The sequence below is a fragment of the Zingiber officinale genome, chromosome 5A (genome assembly GCF_018446385.1).
Source record: "Zingiber officinale cultivar Zhangliang chromosome 5A, Zo_v1.1, whole genome shotgun sequence".
Lineage (NCBI taxonomy): Eukaryota > Viridiplantae > Streptophyta > Magnoliopsida > Zingiberales > Zingiberaceae > Zingiber > Zingiber officinale.
The window spans coordinates 95,734,425-95,754,083 of record NC_055994.1 but is presented as its reverse complement, the minus strand read 5'-3'; the positions used below and the strand labels follow the sequence as shown (position 1 = coordinate 95,754,083).

The following is a 19,659-nucleotide window of genomic DNA, read 5'->3' as shown; positions in this document are numbered from 1 at the left end:
GTCAATCTTTGAAAATAAGGTGTATTTTCTTAGAAAACTATTTTTCATGATAATATATGCATTAAATAATGTCTACAAGAAGTTTCATGATTTTTAGAATTTTGTATAATTCTTAGGGCATTTCTGAATTTGGACTGAAATTGGATTTCAGAAATTTAGAAACCCAATCAGTCGATCGATTGAGAAGCCTCAATCGATCAGTCAATCGATTGAGAAAGAGTTTCTAGTAAGCAGAGACTCGCGGAATCGATCAGCCGATCGATTCAACTCTACTGGATCGATCAGTCGATCGATTCAAGCAGTTTTTCCACGAGCAGAAGCTTGTAAAATCGATCAGTGGATCGATTGAAATGACGTCAATTGATTGAGTCCCAACCCCAATTGATTGAGAAGGCTGATTTTGGTTGGGAAAGTCTGATTTCAACACTTTAAGATATTTTTAGCTCTTTAACCACTCCTAACCCCTTGGAATATATTTATATACATTTAAGGGTAGTTTTTGTGATGAAAACAAGGAGGAATAGTTAAGGAACAATAGTTTAAAGTTTAGGATGAGGTTGGTTTCAATATTGAATCTTTTAAACCTCAAAACTTTAAGTTTTGGGTTTCCTAAAGGTTTAGGGATTCCAAGTCATTGTTGGTGCAATGATAGAAATTTGGAGCATGTCTTTAGGGGTAGTCACTCTTTAAGGACATGAAAATTAATTTTTTTCAAACACCATAAAAGGTGGTTAACCTTCGTTAGAGTAAATGCTCAAGGTTGAGCATTGAAAAATAATGGAGAGTAGATATCTTCATTGTGAGTTATGGATGCTCTAGAATGAACATTATGAAGTGGATTAATGCTCAAGGGTGAGCATTGAATATAATGAAGGGTATGTGATGTTCATTGTTGGAATGATGAATGCTCTAGGATGAACATTGTTAAGTGGTTAATGCTCAAGGGTGAGCATTGAAGACAATGAAGGGTATGGAACCTTCGTTGTGGTGTTGTGGACAACATGTGAGGTTGTGAACAACGTATGAGTAACTCTTCAGGAGGAGAGTTTTTGATGTGTGCCAAAGGGGAAGAATGTAGAGTTTAAGTTAGACTTTCATTACCTAAAGAGGGCATTTACCCTCTAGGAAAGGGAGAGAATAAAGGAAACCCTCATTCATGCTTTTGCATGAAGAAGAAGTTGAGGCTATGAGATTAGCCTAACTTAAAAGTATTATCAAATATCAAAAAGGGAAAGATTTTTGGTGTAATATTCCCTGGGTCAAGGTTGACTAAGTTGACTAAGCTTGAGTTGGCTCAAGTTTGAGTCTTGATGTGTGAGTTTCGATGTTTGACAATATATGGAGATTGTAGGTACAATCGTCTGATTGGGGAGATTGTTAGTACAATTTTCCTCTGGGCAAGGTTTAACCAGTTTGATGTGAAGAAGAGCCAAGTATGTCAAGGTTAATCGGATACTTGACTGGGAAAGTTCTAATTGGAGGTTAGGCAAAGGCAAGTCCTGGTGAGTGAAGTCAGACAGATGAAAGTCCTGGTAAGTGAAGCCAGGTGAAAATCCTAATGAGTGAAGTTAGGTGAAAGTCCTGGTGAGTGAAACCAAGCAAGTGAAAGTCTTAGTGAGTGAAGCCGGACAGTGGGAAAATCATAGTGAATGAAACCAGGTGAAAATCTTAGTGAGTGAAGTTAGGTGAAATTTCCAATGAGTGAAGCTAAAAAGATGGAAAGTCTTGGTGAGTTAAGTCAGGCAGGTGGAAAGTCTTAGTTGTTGGAGCAATTCCAATGGTCCGTGCGACAATGTATTTTGGTGGTTGGACAAAGAGTTTAAGTTAGGATTACCCTTGTTATTTGATATGTGTATGTAAGTGTGCAGGTTTGCAGGATACACATATGACTCAGCTTGATGGCTTCGGGTCCGGTGAAGGATGGGGCATCTGAGGGACCATGGACAAGGTAACAAGGACAAGGGCTGAGGGAAGTGACTTCGAGGCATACGCGAAGGATGACATTGGGGATGAGTCGTGGGCTTGAATGCATCCGAGAGATGAGAGTCAAAGGAAGTAGGCTTGCAGGCAAGAGGTCAAAGCTGTAAAGAAGAGTCAAGTGAGTCGTGAGGATCCGAGTACGAGAGAAATATACTTGGGAAGGGGAACCCTAGGCATAGGGTTGTACCAGTCAATTGATACTGGGATCAGTCGACTGGTGGCGGGCACAGAGAGGTTTTATGCTCGAAACGGCTGGGATTAGTCGACTAGTTCATGGTATCAGTCAACTGGTAGAGAATCGTTGGGCTGGCACTGATCGACAGGTGCAAGGACCAGTCGACTGGTAATGGTAAAACAACAGGGATATTTTCTTCCAAGCTCTATAAGAAGGAGTTTGGGATGGCCGGCCAAGGTGATGAAATTAGACTTGGTTAAAGTCTAATTATTAGTCACAAGAGTTCTCAAGTGCTTGTGTAATCCAAGAGATCTTGGTGAGTTTTGTGGTGAGGTCTCTCCACCCACAAGGAGCGACTTGAGATAGACGGAGTTTGTCGGGGACTAATCCATTGACGGATTGAGGGATTGTCCATCTTACGGACAGCCGCGGAGTATGAGCAAGTTATCTCCGAAGCACGTTACATCGACTTGTATTGGTTTGCTTATTCTTTCTTTGCTTTTAGCTTTTGTATTCGTATTTAGTTTTGTATTATTCCGCTGCGCAACTAATGAATACGTAGGAAGCAATCGAATTGGAGGCATGACTATTCAACCCCCCTTCTAGCCGGCCGCAAGATCCTCCTATACTAGTGAGTGAAGTTAGGTAGATGGAAATACCTAGTGAGTGAAGCCAGGCACGTGGAAATCCAAGTGGGTGAAGGTTGACTGGACACCTGGTATTGGAAAGTCCAAGTAGGTTAAAAGAGTGACCGGATACTTGGCACAAGGAAATCCAGGTGGGTCAAGGTTGACCGAACATCTGGTGTTGGGAAGTCCAAGTAGGTCAAAGGAGTGACCGGATACTTGTCACAAGGAAATCCAAGTGGGTCAAGGTTGACCGGGCATCTAGTGTTGGGAAGTCCAAGTAGGTCAAAGGAGTGACCGGATACTTGTCACAAGGAAATCCAGATGGGTCAAGGGTGATTGGACATCTGGTGGAAGGAAGTCCAAGTTGGTCATGGAGGACCGGACACTTGACACGAGACGGTAAGTCCTAGTGGGTCAAGGTTGACCGGACACTTGACACGAGGAGAAAAGTCCAAATGGGTCAAAGGATTGACCGAACACTTGGTGAAGAAGTCCCAGCAGGTCAAGGTTGATCGGATGCTAGGCATGAGGAGTTCCAACAAGTCATGATTGACTGAATGTTGGATTTGGGACCCTTGAGCTTAAGTTAAGCAAGTCAAGGGTGGTCAATCGATCAACCGATCGATTGAGAGAATCATGCGATAAACTACAACCCAATCGATCGACCGATCGATTGGAGGTGTTTATCGCACGCACAAAAGTCTTCCCAATTGATCAGTCGATCGATTGGGCACCGCCAATCAATCGAGCGATCGGTTGAGGCTAGTTTTCTCGTGCAAATACGAGGAAGTATGAATCGATTGGTCGATCGATTCATGCCTTTTCCAGCGAGAGCACATATGAGTTCTGAATCGATCAGACAATCGATTCAAGCCTCCCCAATCGATTGGTCAATCGATTCAGATACGAGTGTTGCACAGGATGTAGGTTTTGAACGGCTGAGATCGCTGGGATCTGACGTGGCAATTGATTGGGAGGAGGCTCAATCGATTGGGAGCTCTAGAAGCGCAGATATAAAGGCGACAACAAGTTTAAACGCTGCAACTCTTCTTCTCCAGCGCACCCGATCTTCTTCGACACTCTCCGCTATGGGTGAGCAGTCAACCCGCTAAACCGTCCAACCCGCTTATACCGACCCGAACCGAACCAAAAAAAATAATCCGCCGGATATAGGGCCGGATGTAGGGTCCTGATATTGCATTATCTGATCTAGTAGGGCCGGATATGATTTTATCCCAATAACCGAACCAACCCGATCTACGATCACCCTTACTTGTAGCAACTACTGTTGATAAGCTACTACACGCTGTAGCAGCTACTGCCGATAAGCTGCTACATGTTATACTAGCTATTTCCGATTAGCTACTACAACATATAATGAATAATGTCTATTATCATTTTAAAATATTTTATTTTTTTGTTGTACTTATATTTATATTTTATATTTCATTGGATATAGGGTTGGATATCCAAATAACTGACAACCCATCCGATATCTTGTACATAAGAACCGCTGGATATAGGGCCAGATGTAGGTCTTGATATTACATTATCTGATCTAGTAGGGCCGGATATTTTTTTATCCTAATAACCGAACCAACCCGATCCGTGATCACCCCTACTCTCCGTCAATTCTTGGAAGCTCTTGGGGACAATTGATGTTGCACTTCTAAGGTTCAAGAGGCGATCTACATCAACAAGATCAAGTAAGAGGAGGTTTTTTACTTTGTATTCTTATATTTCCTTCTTGCGTGTGTTGTATCTTGTTGTGTGAGTATTGTACGAGGTTTCTCCATCTTCGATAGTTATCGAGAAGGAGTATTTTTCAATCGACCCTAACAACTACTAACCATTAATACATGTGGTAAGATATAAAAGAAGATATGTTCAAACATGTTAAATTTTAATCCTAAAATTTCATACGATAACATTCCACGCATCAAAATATATATAATCCTTCCATCCACCTTAATTTAGGTGTTAAAATGAAATTAATCCCATTAAAGATCTTTACTTATTTTTGAATTCCGGATTTGCCCAAATCAAAAGAATCTCTCTCTCTCTCTCTCTCTCTCTCTCCTTGGGAGGATTTGGTCCGCTCGAGTTCCGGCGGTTTCGGGTTCCTCTTTCGATGCCTTCCTCCTCGCCTTCCTTCTTCTCCATTCTCCTCGATCTCCTATTGCTCTCCATCTCAATCCCCTAATACCCATGAGTCCACAGGCGGATCCCGCTCCGGAAGGTGACGCCGGGGTGGTCGAGCGGAGGAAGAAGTCCAAGAAACCCAAATGTATGTCTTTTGTTGATGTAATCCTTGTTTGTTTCTGTAGGTAGGTTGATCGGATATTGGATTGTGCGATAATTTTGATGGTATAAAACAATGTATCGAGGTTCGAGGAAGATATTTCTTTCCAAGAAGTTTATATTGTTGCTTATGCATTTTCACTTGTATAATTATATTGTTCTGTTTCAGTGTGTTACAGATTGAAATTCTGTAGACAAAATTATATTGGTTGTTCTAGAGTGAATTGGATCATGGATACGCATCTTGGTTGTCTGTAGACAAAATTGATTCAGAAGTTAAAATTCTTGTTTGATTTTTTTTTAATGCCGTGGGTCATTAACTTAACTGAGATTTAGTTAAATTATGTGGTATGGGACAATTTCCTGGGCACCGAGTAAGAAAATTTTTCTAGTGGTTTGGCATTGGATTGATGTTAAAGTGCTTTATCATGCCTGAAAAGTTGGCAATTATTTTCCATGCACATTCGGAATATACAACGTTAGTCTACACCGACCAAAGTTACTATGACGAGTAGAATTCTTTACTAATTGAAATGAAAGTTCACTGTTGATTTATTTAGCTTTATAAAGCAAGCAACTCATTTAGTTATTTGAATCATCCTTCTGTTTTTTGCCATGATTTGGGAAGTTATATCAAAGTTGCTTTATATATATATATATAATGATTTGTTATCTTGCCCAACTCATCTTGCACGACTGTCGTGCGTGATTGTCGTGCGCGACTGAGTGAGTCGGGATTTCTGGAAGTGAATCGGGCGTCCGGAATTGAGTTGGGGTGCCCAGAATTGATCCGGATGACCTTATTTTTCAATGAGTCACGGATGCTATTGCGCACGGGGAGTCGGGCAGGATATCACCTCTCTCTCTCTCTCTCTCTCTCTCTCTCTCTCTCTCTATATATATATATATATATATATATATAATTGAATCACATTAGTTACATTTGTTCATTTTAAGAGTTTATATGTTGAAACTAGCCATTTATCTTTCTTTCATACCTTCTCTTCATGTTTGATTGACATTGAATGTTTTCCGAATTCTAGATTCAAGATTTACACAACAAGAGCTTCCTGCTTGCAAACCTTTATTAACTCCAACTATTGTAAGTAAGCATGCTGATTTCACAAAATTAAATTGAAAGGTAGAGAAGTGCTTTTGAATATCTAGATTTTCTCTTTCGTTCTTTCAGGTAATATCAACATTTTCTCTCATTGGAATTCTCTTCATCCCAATTGGACTCACTTCTTTGTCTGCATCAGATATTGTAATTTTTCTCGTCTGTTATACTTCAGACCTCAAAGAATTGTTGTTAATCATGCTTGTTTGAGATGTAGGTGGTTGAAATTGTGTATAGATATGACACAGAATGCATTCCACAACAGTCACAGAATGACAAACTTGCATTCATCCAAAGCAGTGAGACTAACAAAATTTGCTCAACTACTTTGACTGTAAGTGTATCGGATTGTGATATAATTTAGTTTTATTCTCTTTTTTTTTTGTGCAAGAACTTGTACAAATTGAGCAATAATTCATATTTCAGGTGCCTAAAAACATGAAGGCTCCTGTTTATATTTACTATGAGCTCGACAACTTCTATCAGAACCACCGCAGGTTATTGCTTCTGTTTATTGGAATTTTCTGCAACATTGTATTGACTAATATGTGCCTATTTTGATTCATTAAAGGGGTCCATGATTTGGACCAAGGATGCATTTTGACTAATTGCTCCTGTTTCTTTTTAATTATTTGTAAATATCTGCAACTTCTAATTAACTATTGATCTACCCCTAATGTATCAAGCATTCCAACCTAATTGTGTCAATACATATTTATACTTGTATTGGCTTATATTTTCCATGTTATCATCTCCATTTTCAAATTTAGCATCATTAATTAAAGGTTGTTGTTTTGGTTGTGTATGAAACTAATTTTGTTTATTTTCATAAGCCTCTCATCAGTCGTCTGTCTGCCAATCACTTTAAAAAATAGTTGCCGAAATTCATAAAACTCATAGTTTATATGCGATCATATTAGCTATTCATCTTGTACTCTCACTTTTGATTTGTATGTTGCATATGCCTAAAGTCTATATTCTAGCATGAATAGAACGTGCAGCACTTTAGATTCTCTCTTCAGCCTACAATGCAGTCTCTGTTTTTTCTTCCTTATTGCTTATTCAAATGTGATATAGGTATGTTAAAAGCCGAAACGATAAGCAACTAAGAAGTAAGGCATACGAACAAGAAACTACTAATTGCGCACCTGAAGCCACAACTGCCAATGGGTCTCCCATTGTTCCTTGTGGCCTCATTGCTTGGAGCTTATTCAATGACACATACTCATTTGCAATACAAAACAAAGTCATTGAGGTGAACAAGAAAAACATAGCCTGGCAAAGTGACAAAAATAACAAATTTGGAAGTGATGTTTATCCCAAGAACTTCCAGCAGGGAGGTCTAATAGGAGGTGCCAAGCTCAACGAAAGCATACCTGTAAGTGTTATTCTTTGCTCAATTTCCTTGTGTTTTGTTTTATTGAATGTGGCAGTGATAGTTGTAATAAAACTCGCAGTTGAGTGAGCAAGAAGATCTCATTGTTTGGATGAGAACAGCTGCCCTCCCACAGTTCAGAAAACTATATGGGAGAATTGAGACAGATCTTGCAGCTAACGAGCAAATCTCAGTGACAATAGAGAACAACTATAACACCTATAGCTTCGAGGGGGAGAAAAAGCTGGTGCTTTCAACTACCTCCTGGATAGGTGGGAAGAACGATTTTCTTGGTGTTGCCTATCTCGCAGTTGGCAGCCTTTGCCTATTTCTTGCGCTGGCGTTCATAGTTCTTTATCTGCTCAAACCCCGGTAAGTGTTGTCAATGGGCAAAATTTTAAGTTGACAAAGGTTTGAATTGGAAGTGATAAACCTGTTGAGTCGTAGTATCACACTAACAGCATGCATTGTGTTCTTCCAGGACTCTTGGAGATCCTTCATATTTATCCTGGAACAAGAACCCTGATGGACATCAGTAAACTTTCAGCTCAAGTTGCATTTCCTAAGTTGGTATGATCTGTGCAAGTGTAATTGCTCCCTTATCCATGTACGTTCATGTATATAAGATTTAGAAATGCACACACTGGATTTCTTCATGATTTTGGCACATTCAATGGAAATACGACCTTTCTTATGTTACCGTGCAAGTTGTAGATTGATTAATATTGTGTTTGAAATGATCTTGATCAGTGGAGCTTGTTGCGAGCATGAATCTACTATCATAAACATTCCAGCGCTTTGCTTTATTTGTAAGCAACAATCTATTTTCAGAAGTTAACTTTAAGGATTCCACAATTTTCACGCAGCCAGTCATGTCAAAAAAAAAAGAACTATATCTGACTCACCATCCAGAATATATGTGAGCCTCGAGGGAACATTAACAAGCCCTTCAAGAAATGGGGTGACAAAACAGCCACCACGAGTTATGCCTTGTCTGATGCTGATCACCTTCGAGAAGGCTATCCTGAAGGCCCCTTCATCCAAGAGCTGTCTCGTTAAAACAGAGTCACTCTCAGGAAGGACAGCAAGGAGCCCAACAGCATCTGCCTTCTCTTCTGAGATCCCATTGTTCTCTGCAATGACATTAATCAAGTTGCTGAGCTGGTCAGCAGTGCCACGAAGAGCATCAGCTAGCTCTTGGCCCATGAAAGGAGAGATATTATGCAAAAGCTTTATTGAGGCTACTCGAACATCTCTTTGCGGTGCTTCGACAAACTGAATGATACTAATGGTAGCACCAGAGCTTCTTATGGCAGCAACAATATCAAGAACTGTGGTTGAAGAACTTGTGAGGCCGACAAGCACCTGAAGAAGTCTGCATGCTATTGCAGGCCCAGTGTTGCTGATAAGATGAAGAAGATTGTGAACAATGTCTTCAGAAACCAAGGTACAGTGATCTTGATCGAGGGGGATTTTCTCAAAATTAGCACCTGAGGACACGATGTTGGCAAGAACCGTTGCAGATACCTCTTTCAACCTCATAGGTAACTGGTTCATGCCTACACTGAAAAGGTCTTTCACAAGTGGTGGAAGGATGCCAGCATGGATAAGTATTTTTGCACTAGTCTCATAGGATGATATCTGGTTCAGAGCCTTCCGCTTCTCATGACTTCAACAAGTATTGAACCAGCTGTCTGGGCAACAAAGATTTTCACATCATTGCTCAAAACAAGCTCTCCAAGATAGGCAGCCATTGAGAGTTGTGTTTCAGGAGACCCTCCAAGATTTGCACAGAGTTTAATTATAGGATCGCCTAGAAAGACACCATCACTAGTAGTCCAATTACAAAATGAAAGATTAGATATTTGGATATAGTCTGTTTAATGTCAACAATGCCAATTCAAGGTTTAAATTACTAATCAGACAAAAACAGCATAACTAGAGCTGCACTTAAACATTCTTCTTAGAAGATTGCAAGATGAAGGAAGATGCACATTAGCAGAAGTGGAACTCTAAAGAACTAAAAACAAATGGGTTAATTGATAAATCTATTTTGTGCTTTAGAGGTCATAAAACTAATGAGCCAACAAAACATGTTGTCTTTGGCTTTGATTAAAATCGTCATTATAGTTGCAATGGCGTTTAAATACTAAGGTAGTAATATTATGTCATTGAAAGCCAGCTCAAAAAAGTGTCCTCTGATACTACATCACACTGCTCAACTTTGGATGATGACTCACGGTAAATTTACAAAATTAAGAACTAGTCAAAAAGAAATTTAATGCTAAATCCTTTAAAAACTAACAAAGCATATGCTAGATTTAGTAATTAACCCAAACAAAATGATCCCTTCAGTATGACGAACCAACAAAGATATTCATGTAAGAACTTTTTCTTTTTGTTCAAAACTGAATCCTTGTTTTTTAATAAGAAGAAAATAAACTAATATGGAAAAGAAAGCAAAACAATAGAAATGTTCAGGGAAAAGCTGGAACGAGAAAAAAACTTGCTGCTGAAAAAAGTGAGACATGCATTCACTGTAATCAAAATATCATATTATTTACAAAACATAAAACATAAAAGAGAGAACAAATAGCCTTAACAAGAGTAGAAAATCACCTTCAAGAAGAAGGGTAAGAAGTGGCTGCAACCTGCCATTTTCAGCCATTTGCCTCACATTGTTTTCACATTTTCCTAAATTTTAACCAAAGATACAGATTTTGAAAGCTCATATAATAATGAGACAGCTTCTTCTCTCTCTTGTGAATGCTCATGTCACAAAAATTTTACAGTTGTTCGAATGGTGTCCCCTGCAGCTATAGCTATTGTAATGACCCGACCCATTTGGCGGTCCATTTAGTAACTCTTGGGTCGTCGACCGTAGACCGTCGGCCGTGCCGTTACTCACTAGGACTTTCCACCCCTGGCCAGTGGATTTTTGCCTCCCCCAGGATTCAAACTTTAGACCTCCAGGCTTAAGTACTAGAGTTTATGAATCCTGGTAGCCAAGTGAGCGGCTACCAGGATTCATAAACTCTAGTACTTAAGCTTGGAGGTCTAGAGTTTGAATCCTAGGAGAGACAAAAATTCACTGACCAGGGGTGGAAAGTCCTAATGAGTAACGACACGGCTGACGGTCGACGACCCGAGAGTCGTCAATTTGGGCCGCCAGAAGGGACCGCCAAGGGGCCGCCAAATAGGTCGCCAGTTGGGCCGCCCAAGGGGCCAAGGGGTCGGGTCGTTATAATAAAAAGGCGTCTTTTTATTGTAACGACCCGACCCCTCAGCCCCTTGGGCGGCCCAACTGGCGACCCATTTGGCGGTCCCTTAGGCAGCCCAACTGGCCATCCCTTATGTCGTCGACCGATAACCCTCGGCCGTGTCGTTACTCACTAGATCATCCCACCCCTGGCCAATGGATTTTTGTCTTCCCCAAGATTCGAACTCTAGACCTCCAAGCTAAGTACTAGAGGTCATTGAATAAGATTGGTGTGCTTAGGTGAAAATTCAAACCAGAAGGTATTTTCACTAAAAGTTCATTGCAACCAAGCCTCAGGACAAGTTTTTGTTTTCAACCAAAATAATTTGAATTAGTGGGGGATTGTTGAGTTTTGTGTTTTTAATTCAAACTATTTTCCTTGGTTTTTGTTGTTGTTATGGTAATGCATATGTGTATGCATTTAGTCTCACATTGCTAAGCTAAGAAGGTTGGAAGACCTTATATATGGAGCTCTTCCATCCTTACTTAGCAAAGTTAATGGGACTTACACGCATACGCAGGCCGAGCCTAAATCAGGAGGTTTCGGGGGGTTCGATCCGGAAATCCATAAACCGGGCGCGACGCATTCGATCATCGCGCGCAGGGGGGGTGCAAATCCCCAGCTCGTGGGCCTCACGCTTGCCGGCGGCCTGGTTTGTTTTTGTCAGTCTTTGGTACGCTTTGGTTCGTGTTTGCTGGCAAAGCAGTGCTTCATTTCGAAGTGAATAAAACTTGCGCTCTCAAACAGTCTGTTTCACTCTTCTTCACTCACTGTGTGTGCGTTGCCTTCTTTGCCTTTTCCGAGAATTTAGTTTTCCTTGTCCTGAGGCTGTGTTCCGCGATCTGAGGTTGAGTTTGAGTGCGACGTTCTTCTTGGAGTGCACCTACGGACGACGCGAGTGATTGTCGGATCTTGGGAGAATATTGCCGGAGAGCCTCTGCACCGTGGGCGGCAATATATTCTCTAAAGAGAGTCGGCATGCCGACGCTTCAACCGGAGGAGATAACAATTTCTGGACCTTACTCTTTTATTTACCTGTTTATTGCATGCTTGCTATTTTGGTGCAAATACAGTGCTCTCAATCAACAACAATTTTAGAGAATATAATACCAACATCAATAGACATGATGAATGATTGGGTAACGGGGTCTGATGAGGATAGCGTCAGACCCGAGAGATTTTTTGGGCAAAACTTCAGACGTTGGCAACAACGGATGAAATTTTGGCTTACTACGCTAGGGCTATTCTCCGTTATAGAAACAGATCCTCCTTCACCTGATGAAGAGGAACTTGCCTATAGTGTTGCCTTATAGAGGTTTAAGCAAAGGGATTATCTCTGCCATGGGAGGATCTTGTCTGCCCTCTCAGACGCACTATTTGATGTATACTGCTCAATGGCTTCGGCTAAAGAGCTGTGAAAATCTTTGGATAAAAAATATAACTTCGAAGATTCTGGTTTAGAAAAGTATACTGTGGCAAAATTCCTAAACTTCAAAATGGTTGAAGGCAAATCTGTGCTTGAGCAGATACATGAATTCCAAGTTCAAATTCATGGTCTTGCTGAAGGAGATATGCCATTACCCAAAAAATTTCAAGTCTTGTCTATCATCGAAAAATTGCCTCCGAGTTGGGAAGATTTTGGCATGACTCTTAAACATAGGCGAGGTAAAATCTCTCTAGAAGATTTGATGATTGCCTTAAATATCGAAGAAGAACATCGGAAGCAACATAAAGATGATGATAAAAGCATGCCTATGGATTTTATTCCAAAGGCAAACGTAGTAGTCTCATCTGATAAGAAAAAATTCAAAAATCAGAAAATGAAGAACAAGATAAAATCCAAACCAAAGGTTCAAAAGAAAAATGGAACCAAGCCGTGCTGGGCATGTGGACAAGTTGGACATTATGCCAAATTCTGCCCTAAGCAAAAGGACAAGAAGAAAAAACAGAGCAATATGTCCAACACCAAGGCACAAGCAAATGTTGTGACTGCTAGTGATGGCACCAGCAATAGGTTTGTTACCTTCAAACCTGAACTAAACTTGATCTATCAACCCAATGAATGGTTAGTTGATACAGGTGCTAATGTGCACTGTTGTGCTGATCGCTCTGTCTTCCTTACTTATCAGATAATTAAAGGCACTTCCGTGAACATGGGGAACCATTCTGCAACCAGGGTGTTTGGGATAGGACAAGTTGACTTGAGGTTCACCTCTGGAAAAGTTCTGTCATTGCATGAGGTGCATCATGTTCCAGCGGTCCGTCGGAATTTGATTAGCGGGTCAAAGTTAGTCCGCGCTAGTTATGAGCTGAACTTTAAATGTAATAAAGTTGTAATATTACATTTAGGAACATTTATTGGAAAAGGTTACCTTAATAAAGGTTTATTTAAACTCAATGTAGAAAATGCTACCTTAAATAAATCTACTGATATTGGTTGTTCATATAACATTGAGTCTTATGATATATGGCATGACATATTAGGACATGTCAATTTTAATACCGTAAAAAGGATGATGAATCTAGACATGATTCCTAAGCATGTTATAAATGATAAGAAAAAATATGAAGTTTGTGTGTAATATAAACAACCCCGTAAACCCTTCAAATCAGTTGATAGAAATTCTGATATTTTAGAATTAATTCATACTGACTGTTGTGAGTTTAACGGTGTAATAACAAGAGACCATAAAAGGTATTTCATTACCTTCATTGATGATCACTCTCGTTATTGTTATGTTTATTTGCTGAAAACCAAGGATGAAGCTTTAGATAAATTTATGGTTTTTAAATCTGAAGCTGAGAATCAAACAAATAAATCTATTAAGAGGTTAAGGTCTGATAGGGGTGGAGAGTTTACCTCGAACTTGTTTCAAAAAGTTTATCAAGATGCAGGTATAATTCATGAGATAACTGCTCCATATAGTCCTCAATCCAACGCTATAGCAGAATAAAAAAATCGAACCCTTGAAGATATGATTAATTCCATGTTAGGCAGTTCTGGGTTACCCAACTTCATGTGGGGGGAGACTCTATATAATGCATGCCATGTGTTAAATAGAGTCCCCATGAAGTCTAGGGATAAAAGCCCATATGAGCTTTGGAAAGGCCGGAAGACAAGTTTGAAATACCTTAAAGTGTGGGGGTGCCTTGCAAAGGTACTAGTACCTTAACACAGAAGGAAAAAACTTGGTCCAAAGACCGTAGATGGTATCTTCTTGGGTTATGCTCAAAATAGTATTGCATATATGTTTCTGATTATTAAATCAGAAATTTCTGGAATAGATGCAAATACTATTGTAGAACTTCGCGATGCTACATTTTTTAAGAATATATTTCCTATGAAGACGAGAACACCTCAGTCTATATCTGGTACTCCTACTAGAGATAAGCCTTCTTCCGTAGAGGTCCCATTATCCGTAGTAGGTACACCTTCCTCAAGTCACTCTAGACTAGATGAATCTAGTAAGTATACAGAACTGAGAAGGAGCAAGAGACAACGTGTGTCTACGGATTTAGGCCAGGACTTTATCACCTATAATATAGAAGGTGAACCTGTGACATATAGAGATGATATGACTTCTCTTGAAGCTAAGCACTGGAAAGAGGCCATTAAAAGTGAAATGGACTCTATTATCTCTAATGTCACTTGGGAGTTGGTAGATTTACCTCTTGGGTGTACCACTATAGGATGTAAATGGGTGTTTAAGAGAAAACTAAAACCTGATGGGTCAGTAGATAAATTCAAAGTCCGCCTAGTTGCTAAGGGATTCAAACAGAAAGAAAGGATTGACTATTTTGATACTTATTCTCCTGTTACCAGAATTATTACAATCCGAGTGTTAATAGCATTAGCATCCATATATTATCTTGAGGTCCATCAAATGGATGTCAAAACGGCATTCCTTAATGGAGATCTTGAAGAAGAGATATATATGGATCAGCCTGAGGGACATGTAGTTTCTGGAAATGAGAATAAAGTCTGTAGGTTAGTCAAATCTCTTTATGGTTTGAAGCAAGCCCCAAAGCAGTGACACGAAAAATTTGATAGAGCTATGCTATCGTTTGACTTTGAAATGAATGACTCTGATAAATGTGTGTATGTTAAAATGAAAGGTGATAATTGTATTATATTATGTTTATATGTAGATGATATCCTACTTTTTGGTTCTAACATTTCTATTATTAATGAGACTAAGACCCTCTTAAGTGGTAAGTTTGATATGAAGGATATGGGTTGTGCTGACATGATTTTAGGACTGAAGTTGACTCGTTCAACTGAAGGAATAACAATTTCTCAGTCACTCTATGTTGAGAGAGTATTAGAGAAATATGGCTATAGCCAAGTTAAATCTGTCGTCACACCCTATGATCCTTCAAAAACTCTCCACAAGAATAAGAGTGGTGTGGCAGTATCTCAATTAAGATACTCACAAATAATAGGTAGTCTAATATATTTAGCAAATTGTTCTAGACCTGATATTTCTTTTGCTATAACGAAATTGAGCAGGTTTACCAGCTGTCCGGACAGAACTCATTGGGATGCATTAGACAGAGTACTCAGATACCTAAGAGGCACTATATCCTTGGGCTTGTGGTATGGGAAATTCCCTGCAGTCCTGGAAGGATATAGTGATGTTAGTTGGATAGTTAACACTGCTGAGTGTAAAGGCGTTACTGGTTATGTCTTTACACTTGGAGACGGTACAATTGCTTGGAGGTATGTTAAACAAACGATTATAACCCGTTCTACATCTGAGGCAGAATTGTGTGCTTTGGATACCATAGTAACTGAAGCTGATTGGCTTAAGGGTCTTCTTTCTGAAATTCCCTTGATGATAAAGTCAATACCTTCTATTTCAGTATACTGTGATAATCAAACAACAATAGCTCAGATTAGAAGCTCCAAGTATAACCAAAAACAGAAGAGACATGTACGAATAAGATTAAAGTCTATTCGTGAGTTAGTGTCTCTTGGAGTGGTGTCATTGGACTTTGTAAGTTCCAAGGATAATATTGCTGATCCACTCACTAAAGGACTTGATTCTGAGAAAATCAAGAGATCCAGTAAGGGAATGGGACTGAGACCTATCCTGGTTTCATTTATAGCGGCAACCCAACCTATCTGATTGGAGATCCCAAGAAGTAGGTTCAACGTGATATAAACAAGTTATAAGGGTGAACCGTAAGCATCAAATTGATTGAGATGTAATCTCATAGTCTCTTCCCTGGATAGATGTTTGACTGCTAGTAAGGATGAGCTTAGGAGCTCTTAATGAGTTCAAGGTCTTAACGACAGGATGCTCGCAGTACATCCTTGGAGAACTCACCTATGTAAGTGTAACTGTGGGGCCGCGGTGTGGGGGGGTCTAGGCAACTCTCCTTAGCACTTATGAAACAAGATTCGATGGCATGGCCATAATGCACCAACCCAGAAGGATTCAACCGTCGTCCGTGATGAGTTATTACCAATTGATTTTCACATATAAAAGGTTTAAATTCAATACTGAGTTCACTTCAAACCTATGTGAATAAGATTGATGTACTTAGGTGAAAATTCAAACCAGAAGGTATTTTCACTAAAAGTTCGTTGCAACCAAGCCTCAGGACAAGTCTTTGTTTTCAACCAAAATAATTTGAATTAGTGGGGGATTGTTGAGTTTTGTGTTTTTAATTCAAACTATTTTCCTTGGTTTTTGTTGTTGTTATGGTAATGCATATGTGTATGCATTTAGTCCCACATTGCTAAGCTAAGAAGGTTGGAAAACCTTATATATGGAACTCTTCCATCCTTGCTTAGCAAAGTTAAGGGGACCTACACGCATGCGCGGGCCGAGTCCAAATCAGGAGGTTTCGGGGGGTTTGAGCCGGAAATCCATAAACCGGGCGCGACGCACGCGATCATCACGCACAGGAGGGGGGCGGGTGCAAATCCCCAGCTCGTGGGCCTCACGCTTACCGGCGGCCTGGTTTGTTTTTGCCAGTCTTTGGTTTGGTTTTGTCCCGAACCGACGCACGCTTTGGTTTTTGGTTCTGTCCCGTGTGAGAGGGAATCGACGCACACTTTGGTTCGTGTTCGCTGGCAAAGCAGTGCTTCGTTTCGAAGTGAATAAAACCTGCGCTCTCAAGCAATCTGTTTCACTCTTCTTCGCTCACTGTGTGTGTGCTGCCTTCTTTGCCTTTTCCAAGAGTTTAGTTTTCCTTGTCCTGAGGCTGTGTTCCGCGATCTGAGGTTGAGTCCGAGTGCGACGTTCGTCTTGGAGTGCACCTACGGACGACGCGAGTGGTTGTCAGATCTTGGGAGAATATTACCGGAGAGCCTCTGCACCGTGGGGGATAATATATTCTCTAAAGACAGTCGGCACGCTAACACTTCAACCGAAAGAGATAACAATTTCTGGACCTTAATTTTTTATTTATCTATTTATTACATGCTTTCTATTTTAATGTAAATATAGTGCTCTCAATCAACAACAATAGCTTTCTGTGGAACAATAATACTGACAGTTATCTACTCATAGAGGATTTAAAACAATACCAGAATGCCCAGAAGCTTCTGGAAATTCAACAAAACAAATATACAATGCAACCTTATTATCGTCGTCATCTTCAGCTACAACACGAAGTGTTTCTAGTGCTTTAAGTCGTACTCTCCTACTGCCACTCTTCAGCATGTCAGAAATCAACGGTATTAACTCTGCATTACGCACAGCACATTTCTGAACCTACTTTTCTGGCAAATATATGTGATGTCATTAAGTGACTGCAAAATCTCAACTTCAGGGCTCCCAAGCACAGTGTTCTGCATGCTTTATCAAGCTGGGCCGCTTCATTTCTTTTGGTCCACTCTTCAATGGTATTCCTCAGAGCTATACTGGGGTTTAACTCAGTGCTCCTTAATTCTTTATGTGTTAATGGACAAGTTGGCCTCCTTCCACTGTCCTTGCATTTCTTGAACCATCCCTGAATTGCTTCTCTCTCAAATGTCTGCCCATTCTCTATGATAACTGGATCTCGCATTATTTGTCTTGTTAGTGGACAAAGAAATGCTTCATAAATAAGATCAACATGTGTCCCCTTGGGGTGGTGCGATGGTTAAGACATGGGGTATTGTCACATGAGGTCTTGGGGTCGAAACTCGGCGTGACCGAGCATAACCTCCCTCATGTCTTGGTCATTTGTACTAATGACTAGTAGTCATCCGTGATTTACCTTCTCCGTGTTTTACCTTCTCCGTGTTGACCTAGAGACGGATTGACGGAGACGCTAGGAGCGAACGAATCGTATTTTGCCACATCAATAAGATCGACATGTACATTATCACGATGGCTCTCCTCTGAATGACTATCAGAATCCAAGTTACCATCCCAATTCTCTGCCATTTCTATGGAGAAACCTGACATACAAGAAAGCAATGCCTCCATGATGATCAATGATAAAGCATAATAGATGAAAATATAAATGGTAAAACAAAATCTTTGACTTCCTTTGTTTTACCTTGATGGATTTTGGGGGAAAAAATATATATAATTTCAAATGGAACTGAAACCTAGCCACCAAAAAAAAAAAAAAAAAAAAAAAGAGAAACATTCCTTTTAAACCTAACAGGAAGCTGAGCATCGATCCAGCTTAATCCGCTATCAGTTTCAGCTAGCTATTGACTAGAAATATATCTATCACCAAAGGAATATAGTAATTATATTGCATGTGTACCACTTAAAAAAAGATTGAAGGAAAGAATACAAGATACTGGTGATAGTGCTCCATCTAACCCATAAATATGCACATGTTTAGGTTTTTTTCTCATGCTCTAAATAAATTGGGAGGTTTCATATTTTAGAGCTTGTAGGGATTGGCTTGTTGTTCTTGCTAATGACATCATGGTTAAGTCAGACAGTTGGAAAATCTTGGTGAGTAAAGCTAAGTAAAAGACCTAGTGAGTGAAGCTGAACAGGTGAAAGTCTCGATGAGTGAAGTCGAGCAGTGGAAAAATCCTAGTGAGTGAAGCTAGGTGAAAGTTCTGGTGAGTGAAGCCAGGCAAATGGAAAGCCCTGGTAAGTGAAGCTAGACAGATGAAAAGTCCTAGTGAGTGAAGCTAGGTAGATAAAAAGACCAGGTGAGTGAAGCCAGACATGTGGAGATCCAGGTGGGTCAAGGTTGATCGGACACCTCGTGTTAGCAAGCCCAAGTAGGTCAAAGGATTAACCGGATACTTGGCACGAGGAAAAAAGTTCAATTGGGTCAAATGATTGACCGGACACTTGGTAAAAAAGTCCTAACAGGTTAAGGTTGACCAGATGCTAGGCTCGAGGAGTTCGAACAGGTCACGCTTGACCAGATGTTAGATTTGGGGACACTTGAACTATTGGTTGCTACTCGGAAAACCTAATGGTTCCACTGTACAAAAATTTTGTACAAAATGTCTGAACATTTTCCTAGCTACCATGTGTTCTTTTAAATTAAACTTGGATCGCCTGCGGAACTTAACACGTTTGATCCAAAGTTTAATCTATTTGTTCTTTTAGGTTTAGACTTGGATCTCCTGCGGAACTTAACACGTTTGATCCAAATCACCTAGGCTATTAATTTCCAAAATTGGCTTCCAGGACTGCATGGCGAGGTACATGACCTTCTTAGATATGAGAACAACCACCACCGCCTAGACAAAGCCTTTTAAGGAAAACTAATATTTAATTTCCTTAAATAACTTTAGGTCAACCGAAAAGAACAATCAAATCACAAGAAAAAAAAAACAAAAAAAAACACAACATCGAAAACAAATTCGAAATATTAGAATCGCATGCCTCTTGTATTTGGTATTT

At 40.0% G+C, this 19,659-nt stretch overlaps 1 protein-coding gene and 1 pseudogene across 1 annotated transcript; one reads left to right on the top strand and one right to left on the bottom strand.

Moving 5' to 3' along the window:
* The first annotated feature begins 4,819 nt into the window (after window positions 1–4,819).
* On the top strand, window positions 4,820–8,271 carry LOC121983039 (ALA-interacting subunit 5-like). The gene is made up of 8 exons (XM_042536026.1): window positions 4,820–5,071; window positions 6,129–6,187; window positions 6,275–6,349; window positions 6,420–6,536; window positions 6,629–6,699; window positions 7,280–7,580; window positions 7,660–7,949; window positions 8,059–8,271. The coding sequence occupies exons 1-8, from the start codon at window positions 4,993–4,995 to the stop codon at window positions 8,114–8,116; spliced, it is 1,050 nt and encodes a 349-aa protein (XP_042391960.1). The 5' UTR covers window positions 4,820–4,992; the 3' UTR covers window positions 8,117–8,271.
* A 176-nt stretch (window positions 8,272–8,447) lies between these two features.
* Window positions 8,448–18,219, bottom strand: LOC121979811 (annotated as a pseudogene).
* Between the last annotated feature and the right edge of the window lie 1,440 nt (window positions 18,220–19,659).